This window comes from Anopheles coustani, chromosome 3 (assembly GCF_943734705.1).
Source record: "Anopheles coustani chromosome 3, idAnoCousDA_361_x.2, whole genome shotgun sequence".
NCBI classification, from domain to species: domain Eukaryota; kingdom Metazoa; phylum Arthropoda; class Insecta; order Diptera; family Culicidae; genus Anopheles; species Anopheles coustani.
The window spans coordinates 64,931,733-64,945,417 of record NC_071288.1 but is presented as its reverse complement, the minus strand read 5'-3'; the positions used below and the strand labels follow the sequence as shown (position 1 = coordinate 64,945,417).

At 46.3% G+C, this 13,685-nt stretch overlaps 1 protein-coding gene across 1 annotated transcript; it reads right to left on the bottom strand.

Annotated features, from left to right (window-relative positions):
• Positions 1-2,445: 2,445 nt before the first annotated feature.
• On the bottom strand, positions 2,446-13,204 carry LOC131265301 (zinc finger protein sens). Its single transcript, XM_058267565.1, has 5 exons — positions 13,054-13,204; positions 12,821-12,973; positions 11,910-12,727; positions 9,197-9,347; positions 2,446-2,843 (listed from the first exon to the last, which is right to left on the bottom strand). Exons 1-5 carry the CDS (start codon positions 13,202-13,204, stop codon positions 2,446-2,448), a joined length of 1,671 nt encoding a protein of 556 aa, XP_058123548.1.
• Positions 13,205-13,685: the final 481 nt, after the last annotated feature.

The window sequence follows — 13,685 nt, the reverse complement described above, 5'->3', positions numbered from 1 at the left end:
TTAAATAGAATATTTTATTTGGAATACATAAAAATGAAAATTCAATTGGATGAATAAAAGTCATGCATTAACATTGGTAGAATTGTTTAACCTTAAGAAATAAATGTGAATAAAAGGTATCGAACCAGTTCAATTGGAAGAAAAAACTCAAAACAACCTCGAAAAAGAAAAGAAAATAAACTAAATCCTTCGTTTCTTTTTATGCAAGCATTGCAAGAAATAATAAAAACATTTTTTTCATATATATAGGCTTGCCGCTTGTGACATAAATTGCACAATATATATTTTTTATATTATCAGTTTTTTCTTTTTGTTTATGATGAATAATTGACAAAAATGATTATGAATGAAACTGTGCATCAAAACTTAACTTCTTGTGATTTTATTAAGTTCTGAAACGAAATGGCTTAAGCAAATTATGTAATTATTGAGTAATGTACTCTAGCAGGTATGTTAAACGATGTAGAAGTACGATTGAATCGTTGCAAAACATAACACACGTTAGTTTCTCTAATAATTTAAAAAGCACAAATATTAATCAGAAATATTTGGCTAATTTTGAGAAAAAGAAATAACTTTTCGAATAAATTTTTTTTCTCAAAAAACTGCAACTTAATACCACATAAAAAGCAACCAAGCCTCAACTTTTAGACACATTTTTATAAAAAAAAGTTTGGCATTTCATTGCATCCTTACCGCTTTTCTTGTGAACACTTAAAGTAAAATTGCATGCACTATTTCATATGTTGTCAATTTCTCAATAGCTACAAAGAAGACAGTTTGTAAGTTTCGTTTCTGGTTTTCTTTATTGTACTTACAACATAATTTTTACACATTTTTACCATTTATGGCATAATAATATCGGCTACAGAATTAAATTAAAATAAATGATAGTACTAGTACGCTAAAAAAAAGTGTTTATAGTAATAGCAAATAGAAGCAGCACATAAATAACGCATGTTGCTGTCTGCCTCGGTTCGTGTACCTCGTCCTACACGAACACATCATTCTGAAACGGGCAATCATTTTCACTACAGCATAACATATCTAGACACTAGATAACAGACATTCCTAGCAGAAGTAGATTTCTTAAGGTAGAGGTGAAGAAGGAGGGCATTGCGATTGTGACAACGGAGACAACGGTGTCCGCTCGGTGATGGTCAGGGGAATGGGATGGCCTCGTTCAGGCCATCGTCTTCCCGATGTGAGCTAGCCGTTGCCACGAAAATCGGAGCAATAGTTGAAAGAGCTTCTCTTTGGTCATGTAGCTGATATGAGAATAAGTGGCATACTAATTCATGACTAAAGACGGGTCGCCTTCGAGTAATAAGTAGTCTAACCTCCAAAAACAAATGTACAGAAACAATTTAGCCGTTAGCTGAGCTGCATTTAAACTCTATTCCTAGGGAAACAAGACGCTTGAAGGGTTGTATCTTGTCACTGATTCCTTGCACATCTCGCAAGGACAAATTAAAAAAAAACACTAGCAAACAATTTCGACGACATTTCGATTTAGTACGCGGTAACGATACACTCTGTTGTAGGATATGCCTCATTAATTTTGATGTAATGTTCGGGGGATGACAGCAGAATGCAGCTTGTAACAAATCCCTCCACATCTCCAAGACTAGATGCTCGATGTAATAGTGAAGCTTGGGGTCGGAATGACGAGAAACAATCGTTATTTGTCACCTCAAAATTCGTTCGACCCGTACTTCTTGAGCTTGTCGTTTATGTTGGTGGATTCATTTTGGTCTGCACGCATCCTAACAAAACACCCCCCGGGCAACATTAGCTTTGGTATAACTAGTTCAGAAAAAAATTTGCGCTACATTACTTCTTAAGGGGTGTGACGCACGGTGACTTACGGTACGGTACAGCTACGCGGTAGAATAAATTATTGTAACGGATGCTGCAGCCCCCCGGCGGTATGGTATAATACCTCGGGTTATGCAACTATGTACAACTTACACACCTAACTAAGGACGGAGCTAAAATACACCTACCACATCGGTATGCCTCCGGTTTTCTCGCTTTTAGATTGAGAATGGGCACTTTAAGTTTTGAGGAAGAGCCTAAGGAATAAAAAAAAGAGCCTCGCAACGAACCTCGTCGTACTGATTTGTTTCAGTTCTTTAAATCCGACTCGTTTTTCTGCGCCGCTGCTTGTGGGATACTCGGTTTCGTGTCGGCTCACGGCAGTACCATCTGTTTTCGGTGTTACGTTTTGCTTAGGAGCTCGGGCCTCCTGATATCGTTACGAACTCTAGCGTTTTTCGGAAGGTCTGCCTCGTCCTTTCGGGATCTTCAACAGATCGTCGAAACAGACGCACAAAACGATCGACGAAAGGTGGCGATTCAATTTGAGGTCTGCTAAATTTACCTTTGATTTTGACTTCAGCACAGTGAAACTTGCACACCACGGCCCAACGATGGGACCAAAAATCAGGAGCAACTGCTAACACTGCTAACGCTACTACTGCTGCTGCTGCTGCTACTGCTGACCACCTCCATCTTAACGTCCGCATGGCTGTAGCTGGCCGCAACAGCTGCCTCGTCCGCGAGCAACCCGTGTTCGTGTTCGCTGCCGTGGCTGTGGTTGAGCATCTTCGAAGCCGCCGCCATCTCGTAGCCGCCGCCCAGATCGACCGGGCTCGGGACGGTACCGTGCTCGTTGTGCTGACCTTCGCGATGACGCCGCAGGTCCACCTTGCGCTGGAACGCCTTATCACAGAGCCCGCACGAGAACGGCTTGTAGCCCGAGTGTTTGCGCATGTGCGTGATGAGGTTCGAGCTCTGGCTGAACGCTTTCAGGCAGACGACACACTTGTGGGGCTTTTCACCTGGTGATGGAAAAGTAAAAAAAAAAAGAAACACTTTAGTACCGAGAGCTAAGGATAGGAAAAATGCTGCCGCAATCACGAGTCGGGGCAAAGCTACGGCCAGAACTAGACGGGAATGAACGCCTTTTCCCCCTTGTTGTTTTACGCTTCTTCTCTTGTGTCATCAATCAAAAGACTTACGCCTGACCGGTGTACAAGAAATCAAGCGACGAACCCTTGTTTTAATTCCTCCTTCTCTGTTTTGCGGAAAAAAAGATTCAATATGCCCCGTACTACTTGCCCTGTTTATCGAGCACGATTACAAATTACCCTGGACCTACTCTCTCCCCCCCCCCCCCCCCCACCCTCCCTGCTAAGGTGGTGGATAAACAAATCTTTTGTACCTTGCCCCACAATCCCCCTCAGCGGAACAAGGGGGTGTTTTGCAATCGCGTGCGATAAAATATTGCAAACACGTGCCCCCGCTCCGAAGCGTGGCAGGGAAAAAGGGCGAGAAGATCCAGGAATCTAGCACGTTACCACCAAGCAGCCACCAGCGCTATGCGCTTCCAGCGTGCGCGCGCTCGGAATAGCATTCTTCTTCACGCCAGCGAGCCAGTTGCGGCCGCCGTTGGCGAAGGGTGCTACCTCAAATTAAAAGTATATTAAAGCATCGCGATGATAATTAATTTCAACGGCAGATTTCGAAAAGCAACTTTTACAACGGCTTGTGACGGTGGAAGTGGCTGGTTTATCCCGTGGATGTTGGTTGCCAGCTGTGGTTGTTGTTGGTGGCATAATAATTGAGTGCAAATATTTCGAAATATATTGTAGCCCATAACTTTAGCGCTCGTTTGTTAACACGTTTCCTTTCCGCTCCGACCGTTGTGGACCGTGAGTGATGAAGGGCACGAGGTACTTAAGGAACATGGATGGAAAAATGGAAAGACATTTTTTTTTGGTGGGGTCTCTTGAAAAATGGAAACATTTTATCTATGACCCAAATCCGGTGTCCTTTCGTTTGGATAGGCAATGTATGCGAAGGATTTTTGGATTGAATCCTTGCGTTTGCCCCTATTTAATTGCTCTGTCTCTTGTTTAGTTAACACAAATAAAAGTAAAACGTTTCCCGTTTGCTATGGGCCAATGATATCGTTCTCTCCAATCACCGGACACCGACGTTCTTCCGGTGGTACATCGAATCTAGGGCCACCCACTCCCCGCGCCGTCCGTGTCGCATCCCTATTGCGCCACTTCACTGTCATAATATCAATAAATTGTGATTGTTATTGCCACTTTACGTGTCGCAGGCGAACGAGCAGCAGTTGGTCAGCGAACGAAGCACGCCGAACCCCTTTTTTGTAGCCGCCATCTTCGAGCGGTTTCGATTGTCGTAAGAAACGACACCTTTCCAGCGCCAGGTGAAACAAAACCGTCCGTGCAACACATGCACAACCGAATGGAGCAACGAAAAAAAAAAAGGATGAGGATGGTCCCCGTCGTGGTGACGAAGAATGGGGGGAAAAAAATAAAGCATACTCATTAAAATGGTACCTGACACGCAAATCTAAAATAAACATTAAACCAGTTCGTACCGACGTGCATTCGATCGGTTTTGGATGGCGCAAAGGGTTGACTCCCGTTCTTTGAGCGGGCGACAGGGCTCCGTTTTCCTTACCCCCCTCCCCTCAGAGGAGGCAAAAAAATATGTTGGGTCCCCTTCCCAACGGTTGAAGGCATTAGTTAAGTACTTCTCAACTTTCAATCCAATCCCGCACTAAATCGAACACCGAACGAGCTGCTGCCGATCGAGAAAAGAAAGACATCCAACTCTTAACGACCAGCCGTGGTGGAGGAAAGCCACAAAAAAAGCGCAGACTACCGGGGACAATTTACGAAATGAGGTAATAAATTTGTTCAAATTTGTTTACAACCAAGAGCCGGGGTTGGCGCTTTGTTCTTTTGATCCTCCGAGCCCCCGAAACGCATTACTTTCAGTGGGTCAGCCCGTTGCGTACGGCCACACTTTCGACGAGGGAGCCAGGTTTGTCAGTGTGGCCCGGAAAAACCGCTCCGCACAAATGAAGGGTTTCACTTTCCACGAACTACTTCACGACGCTACCCTTGCGCAGCATGCAGCCCTGCTCGGTTTCGTCCACTTTGCTATCGATTTTTCTAGGAAATCTATTTGCTCCCCTGCGTCACGTCCGCTCGACATCCTTGTCCACACACCCGCGGGAGATTGTCCCCTGGCTCATCCGGGCGGCGGGAAAAACACGCACACACACACGCTAGCGATCCGATTTGCCACACACTTCGTACGGCTTATTATAATAAGTTTTATTGTGTCGTCGGCGTACAGAAGCGCCAGTTGCATAAATTTCGTTTTCCCACAACTTCAAGCTGTCATGAAGAATGGGAAGGACGCGGGGTGAGGAAAGCGGTTCTTTGGAACAAGTGAGGAACTGCATATTGTGTTGTTGTACCGGGAGAGTGTACGACTTTGTCTTTTCCTCGTTCACACAACAACACGGCGGCCTTTTCCGCTACCATTGAGTTGCGCTACCAGTGTTATTATGGTTAAAATCATGTCTTGAGCATAAAAGTGCCGGCGCACAGGCAAACCACGGCCGCCGCGAGATGGTGGAACGAACGTAGCGCAATTTGCGATCGGGTGAAATTGCTCGATTGCCTAAATAAGGATATCTTCCCTTTTTGTCCATCCGACCCCATTCCCTCTTCCATGCTCGAAACCGCCTGGCAATCGTGGCCCCACACGGCGTAAAATCGGTTCGCTTCGGGCTTCTTCGACAAGCTCACTCCGAAAAGGAGTCGCGCCACACTCGATCTCAAGCGTATATGCTAAAGAGTGCAGCGAGACGACGACAAAACGATTCGGCTCCGGTTGGACGGTTGCAGTGGGCAACATATTTATCACCATGTTGCTTCGAATTCGCCCCGGATTACGCTTAAGGCTCGTACTTATGCACACAATTGGACAGCAGTTAGCGAGCATTAACGTGGGCCTCCTGTTTCCCCCTCCGCAAAACATCAATTAATTTAATTAAATCAAGATATAAGCCACACATTCGTTCACAAGCCTTGTCCATTACGGGGTAGATTAGTCCGAAACCACTTGAGCCAACGAAGCATATCTAACCTCCACTGGTCATTATCGGCGTCAACCAAAACGCCACCCCCGCCCTCGCTCACAAAACCCGGGCACTCGCTGAGTGGAATTGGCATTTTTCCCCCCTCTGGCACAATCTCCCGAAGAACCCGTGAGTCATTTGGAGCAATTGTTTCGACCGTGCACGTGTCACGGAACGAGATTTTCAATTTAGGAAATGTGTTTACATAACAAATAACAAACGGCTTCCCGTTCTTTCCCCCCCTCCTAGTGGCGTCCTGCCTTCCCTGGAAAGGGGGTCAGTAATATTCTTTTAATTGTTTTGTGGAATTAAAAATGTATAACAACCCTGGACTTGCTGGTTGTGAGTAATATCTATTAATACTTCTTTGTGCCCCCGTGATGGAGTCACTCTTTGACACTCAGCTTTCCGCTAAAACATTACACTGTGACCCAATCCGAAACCTCAGAGTCCATTACATAAAGAGCGCCAACAAAAGTGCTGTGCAGATCGGTTTTCCACCTCCCGTGGTGAAGATTAATCGGCAGCGGACCACGTCGAAAATGCAACACCCTCGACGGGTTTGCACGGTGTAGGATTAGATGAAAAATGCACACCCCTTTCCACACGCCATCTGCAGCATCGTCTCAGCCCCAGCGGGCAGAGTCAAAACAGAGAACAGTTTTTGAAGAACGAAAAGGAAACAATACCAGTGGCACAGGATGCGACCGTTTTGTTGGGAGGGGGGAAAGGGGAGAAAGGAATGAATCCTGCAAACTGCAACCAACAATGCAAGCGTTGATTCATGTTAACAGCGCTCCATTAATGCTGATGTGCATTAATTTTATGTGTGACTCGACACCAGTACAACGGAGCTGAAGAGGTTTTCCGGAGGAGGCGAGAGTTGTTGAGGTTTTTGCGCGCCCGGTTCCATCGCCATTGCCGGTGCCATTTACAACAAGCACAACGAGAAGGATAATAAATCGTGGCAGGCGATGTTTTGATTCCATTGCCTGCTGTTGGTGTTGGACCTTTATTGCTGGTAAACAATTATTGTGTGAATAAATGGTACAGCGTTATGATAAGTTTGTTTATTTAAAGTGTTAAATGGTTTTGCTGGGTCATTATGATAAGCTCTTTTGGAAAAAAAAACTCGCCCTTACTCCTCACGTTGACTGCCACGTCACCCATTTCGCGAGTGACAGCAGCAATCAACAGCAGCCTTTTACACTAATATAGCTGTAAGGTATAGTTATTACAAACATATATCTTTAGAAAGATAAGTCTTAGCTTGGTTGCCTAAAAATGTTAGTTTAATAAATTTTAAAACCAAGTTCAACCAAAGCTGATTGTACTAAAGAACTGTATTAAAACAACGTGGCAGTCAACTTGTTTAACTTGATTTTTGATAGCCAGCTGTCGTTAGTTCTAAAACAATTTTGCCACATAAATAAATGAAAATGCAACACAAAATTATAGTAACATTTAATATCCATTCCTTGGGAAGCTAAGTTTTTACTAAGCCTTCAATTATCATTGGTTTAATAAATGTTACAAACAAATTTAATCAAGAAACATTGTACTAAAAAAGTGTGCTAAAATCGCTTGGCAGTCAATCTTTTAAGAAATGTAAATGAGAGGATTTTTTATCTAACGGATTAATTCATGTGCAACGATTGTTTAAATCCGTTTTCGGAAAAACCAAAGTTTTCAACCATAGAACCAAACTTATTTCTAACTCGACGAAAACCTGCAACTACATTGAGCTGCCTAACGGGTAACCTTGTCCAAAAATAAGCACCCGAAAAGTGTCAGCCACCCTTCGCCAACGTTGTACACAAACAACAACCTCCTGGAAACAAATGGCGTCTTTCATCCTCATCGCATCTTCAGTGCTAGCAGCGGAGAAAACGCTGAAGCCGCATAAAAAAACAAAAAACCCACCCTCGCCGAGTTTGCCGACTGTTTTTAGGGGGGTGGTGTAAAGAAAAATATTTTATTTTCATCCCGGTGGCAGCGGCATCGTCGGAACTGTCGTCACAAAACGTTTGTTAAAAGTGTAACAACCGGCTACCGAAAACGCGGACAAATAACGCGGCCTGGTGCGCAAATGGCGACGGATTGGAAAAGCACAAAGGAAAAGCTTGGTGTGCCTGGAGCAACCTCGGGAGTGCTCGGGTAAAATATTTGCCTGATTTATACGAGACCGCACTGCGGTCTGTTGTCGGTAGGGTTCTAGAGTTTCGATGGTGGTGTCGCCGCCTCGATCGATGCTCACAATGGAATCGATTCATGTGTTTGCGACCGAAGCGGTGCCAATTGTGCACACAGCACGACACGTTTGTAGGGAAAATTTACCCGCGATTGGACCCGGCTTTCCTATGCGCCCTTTCGCTATGTTCGGCGCCCTTTCGTTGTGATCTTTTCGTATAATTTGTTCACCGTCAACATCGTCTCCGTTCGGGGGCGATCAAACGGTTCGTCCCTTATAGGGCTTAACCAACTGGAAAACGATTTCCCGTGGGCACCCGATCTAGCTCTTCCCTGTCCGTCCGTTCGTCCGTCTGTCTGTGTGTCAGTTGCATCATCATCATCTTCATTGCCACGTGCAGATGCTACTCCCAGACCCAGACGAAACCCCTGTAATGAATGAGGGCCCTCAAGTGCGCGGGTCTTCCAGCATCAATGAATCAGCATGTCCTGTGTGGGTCAGGCAGGCGTGAAAATGAAACCACAAGCCCAATTCTACGGCGAGCATGTGGCACGAGACCACAAGAATCACCTCGCGCAACGAGCCAAAGGACAGAAGAAGGATAAATGTTCGTAAAAAAAAAGAAACGCCAAAAGACTAAACCGCTGCACACATGCTGCCCTTGCCGGAGGAGCACACCGGGAGGAGATCACAAAAGGGTGTAAAACGATAACTCTCCCGCTTCCCAAACGAGCGCGTGCCTACAATGTGCCGCGAAGATGAGGGCTCCGCAAGGTCCCAGACACAACGGACGGACCCCAGAGTTGCTGCCGCCACCGGAGGACAACCGAGTGACAACATATTCGACGGACCCCTTTCGAATGCAACCCTTTAAAGTGCAAAACGCAAGAGGCTTGCAAAAATTTGACGAACATATCGCGAAACCCAAAGCCCCAGAACGTAAAGCAAAAGAATGTTTAAAAAAAACCCCAAAAGGGTAGAACCCGAAAACGAGCCGTTGCCCCCCACCCGGGATCTCCCCGCTTGCTTACCGGTGTGGATGTATGTGTGCTTCTTCATGTCCGACTTCTGGTGGAATCGCTTGCCGCAGTACTGGCAAGGATACGGCCGGGTGTCGCTGTGGATCAGCAGATGCGTCGAGAGCGTGCTGGAGCGTTTGAACGTTTTTCCGCACTGCTTGCACTGCGGGATGCATTTGAAAAAAAGAGAAAGAAAAGGAAGGAAATTAGTCATAGTTAGATCAAACGCTTAAAATCAAAGAATAAATAAAACACAAACTTGATGACTTTAAACATAAAAAAACAATATGTTTTGTTCAACGTGTAGTTTATGCTGAATCACACATAAAATGCAAACATGAATAAACTGAAAAACATTATTTAATATTAAAAAGTGCAATATTAAAGCATTGAGAGGATTTCCTAAACTTCCGGGAGGTAACTCTTGGAAGGTAAATTATGCATAGTACAAGGGGATAATAGCTTTTGTTTTTAGAAATTTAACTTGCCACGTAAACAAATCAAGAATTAGTTCTGGATTGAGAGATAAAATATTTCTGCTTTTCGTTATTGGAGTTTTTATTATTCTGAATCTTTTTTTGAGCAAAGCTGTCGTGAACTTATCTTCTCGTTACAAAAAGTAATGACCTATTATTTGCCCAACAATAAACAATTAAATGTGATACAATTTATCATTTAAAAGTAATGTTCCAAACATTACAAGTTAAATTTACCAATATTAATAAACCGGTTATAAAATTCTTTATTTCTCGATTCACCAAAAGCATTATTTATGCTACTTTCGGGAACACAAAGTTTGAATATTCTTGAATTAGAAACAAAGCAAAAGGGTCAAATCTGAGTAATAATTAATAAGACCATAATTGAAATTGCTTCTAAACAAAAGCATCGCAGCTCGTAGGCATTTTGATTTATGAATGTGACCTCGGCTCGTAAACCCCTGGTATTTCCCCTGTCTCGGTGTGAGAATCGAAAGCGAAAGCAACAGGTATCAGTTTCGCAGACCAAGAACAACCACAACCCGAAAAAAGGGCTCCAATATGTGGCCTAATTTAATTACACACTAATAGCATCACTTTTCTTTCCTGCTCGACTATCAACGACGGAACTTAAGGTTACTGCTATCAAAAAGAGCCCCCCTCCGGCTCAAATCGGAAGCTACAACACTCGTCCCGGGGGGTTGGAGGTTGTTGCCCGCCCAACTCTTCCCCGCACATAATGGGTCAAAAGTGTTTCCGTTTCTTTTTTACCCTTTTTCACTTACCACTGTCCTAGCACTTGTTTACATATTCATGAGCGCACCGTCCCTAAATTATGAATGTAAACGACCAAATGAGAAAACTTTTACGCCTTGATTATAAATCAATACCAGACGACCAGGGCGAAGGGCCCGCCGAAGGGGTTCGTTCAGCGTCTGCAGTGAGTTTACAGGTCGAAAAGCATGTGTAGTTTCGTTTTCTTGTTCCGTTTTATGTTTGTGACGCTTCTTGTCACCTTCCTCTACCGCTCCCTTGCCGAGGGAATTCCGCGACCCAATCGCACTCATGTCTCGAGATGGTCACGGGACGGGACCTTTTGTCCCGCGGTCGCTTCCTATGAACTTCCTGTCCCAGTTTCTGGCGGTCTATAGGTTAGGATTTTTGGGGGAATTAGACCATGACCGATTGGCGGCACTGGCGTGTACCGGATTCCTTGTTTTCCGGATCTGTTCACACTACGCCGCTTCTGTAGTTCTCATTGACGCCGCCGTACGGTCGAGTGCCTTCCCACCAACGACGGCCAATTGCGCCACGTCGAACAACACAGCCGCCACCTCAACGTGACCTGATTACATTAGCATAACTTCTTCCTTGCCAGCGTCGTGCGACCGATAATTTATGAACCTCGCGGCGATGGCACCAGCGCCGGTCGAAGATGACGGAGACGCGTAGCCCACAGGGAAACACTTGTCCAAACAACGCGGCCGGTTCAGTGCCGAGGTACGTATACGCGGCCCATCCCACGACGTCAGCAACTCCCCGAAACTCCCCAGGAGCTGCCCATGAGATGAGACCCTTTGTCCGGGATGGCAACCATGGTCCTCTTTTCTTGAGCTCGCCGACGACTGAGGATGCCCCGCGCAGAACTAAATGGTTCACCTCTTCTCGGGCAATTTGTCACCAGCTAAGTCGGTAGAGGGAGAGCGACGGAAGCAGCACAAACAGACGTCAAAATCGAAGCCGAATGATGAATGCTGTCGGTTCACCACACGGACAACATCCGACACGGCACTCCGGAGATTGATACACTTGAGCAAACAGTTATTCACGGCCTGACCACGTCTGCCTGTGTGGCACTCGGACGAGCAGCCTGGGAATCTCCGGCCCTATTGGGAGCTACCTGGAGTGTCCCAAAAGTGCCACCAACGTGAAGGACTCTGAGGTCGGTGTGGCAATGTTTACGCCTCGTTAAGTTTTATTTCATCGTTTAATGTTTGAACTATTCGGTGTTTTCTCGGACTAAAAATTAACTCATGATGCTTCCGACGAATGGGACTAAAAGAGTCCCGATACCAATATAGACATTGAACGAGATCTTGTTTCAGAAAATACTCAGGCTGATTAAAGACTTTCTATAAAAGTTGATCGTCACATTTCTGCCATAATATAAGATGTTCCACAACTTATGCATTGAAGCGAGTACATTTGGTATGATTGTTGTTTTGTATGCTCGAGAGACAACTCACCTGATAAAGTTTGACATTCTTTTTCCCCTCCCCCGTTCCACCCACGATCGTGTGAGGGTGAACATGGGAGGATGAATCGTTGGAGCTACCGTACAGACTGTCCGAGTGCGCCTGGGTTGAGTCCGGTCGGGTAGCGGCCGCCGACGCCGCAGCTTCCTGCTGCCCGTAACCCAACAGCAGCTCACCATTAGTATCACTTTCACTAGCCGCACCACTACCCAGCCCTCCGCCACTTAGGCGTGCACTAACACTTGCACCGTGGTTCGTATTTTGGTTCTTCACACCTTCCTTGTTGTTATTGTTGCCAACGGTGGCGCCCCCATTGCTGCCATTGTTGATGACGAACACGTCGGTCCGGTTCTGGCGCAGGATCTCCAGGTTCTTCTGCTGCTGCTGGAGGTGTGTGAAGTAGCCCTTGCTGATTTTGCTGTAGTTGAAGTAATCCTGCGACGATCGCGCCCCCGACGAGGGCCGCCCGGCACTGTTCAGCAGCAGGCTGTTGTACTCGGTGAGGATGCGTGCCGTTTCCCGCTGCCGATCGCGGTGCTGCAGCTGCTGCTGTTGGTGCTGCTGGTGATTCTGCTGATAGTGTGACAGACTGTGCTTGGTGTCCTGGAAGGACTCGTCGATCTGCAGCTCGCCGCCCGACTCGTCATCGTTCTCGATGTCGATGTTGCTTTGGTTGTCGCCGTCGATCGTTTCCTTCTCGCACATGCTGGCCGGCGACCAGATGCTGATCGAGTGGGCCAGTGCCGCCTGACGAGCGTTCGGTGTCGAGGAGGAAGGCTTCATCGAGAGATTCAGGGGCATATCTTCGTCTGCGGGAGGAAAGCAAAAGGAAAAACGTTCCAAGTTTATCTAATTATCATCGAACTAGATTTAAGTTGAAGCTCGTTTGCGCATAAACGTACCGATAATTTCTTCCTTCTCCGGTGTTAGCGTGTAATCGCGACTAGTGTTTAGATTCGGTGAAACCGGAGTGATCGGTTGCTGGGGCAGCAGGAACTGAGGCCACGGGAAGGCAGCGCCGGAATAGAACAGCGGATTGTACAGCAGGAGCAAATCTGTGGCACAACAGGGATAGAGAAGACGAATCCCTGTAGGTTTCCGGTGTAAACTGGGCCAAGTTTTCTCCCGGACTTACCCCTTGGGTTCCATTTCTGCCCGAGCACGGAACTGAAGGCGGACGCTCGCTGGATCAGGTTGGCGGAGGAAGCGTTGAGGGCGTTCAGCGCGTTGACGGCCGGAGGGGACTGCCCTACCGGTGGCGAAGGGGGCGGCGATAAGTGAGCCATTTCTGGGAAAGAAAACACAAACCGACACGCCGGAAACGTAACGTCAGTGAAATGTGACTATGATTTCCCATGCCCCGGAGGGAAAAGGATCAAAAGAAACTGGTTTTCCCTTACGGGGAACAGGTGAAACGTGCGAACACATAAAAATAACCTCCCGTACGCTTCGGTTGAGCACCTCGTGAGTGTTGGGGTGGCGCACACACTTGCGTATTAGTGCGCCGCCCGATATTATCATCTAATTTGTTAATGCTTTTCAATTATGGTAAAAACGCAACACCGTTCCATGTGCGAGTTGGAGGGGACCACTTGATGACCATTTCCACGCGTGTTGTGGGGCGCTTGGGCTGAGCTCAACTAACCATGGCGCTATTCTCCCCTCCCGTTCCGATCATTCCCATATCATTTTTTCCCCACAAAGGACAAACAAATTGATTAATCCTTCACTGACCAGCACTTGTGGTACGCGGGTTTTCCCTCGTGG

What these genes read in the sequence shown, in the direction of transcription:
- LOC131265301 (XM_058267565.1), bottom strand. Translation starts at nt 13,204, where the DNA reads ATGGCTCACTTATCGCCGCCCCCTTCGCCACCGGTAGGGCAGTCCCCT. An exon ending in AGAATGTCAAACTTTATCAG is followed by an intron (nt 9,348 to 11,909) that starts GTGAGTTGTCTC and finishes TGCATCCCGCAG; the next exon opens with TGCAAGCAGTGCGGAAAAAC. An exon ending in GCACACATACATCCACACCG is followed by an intron (nt 2,844 to 9,196) that starts GTAAGCAAGCGG and finishes TTCCATCACCAG; the next exon opens with GTGAAAAGCCCCACAAGTGT.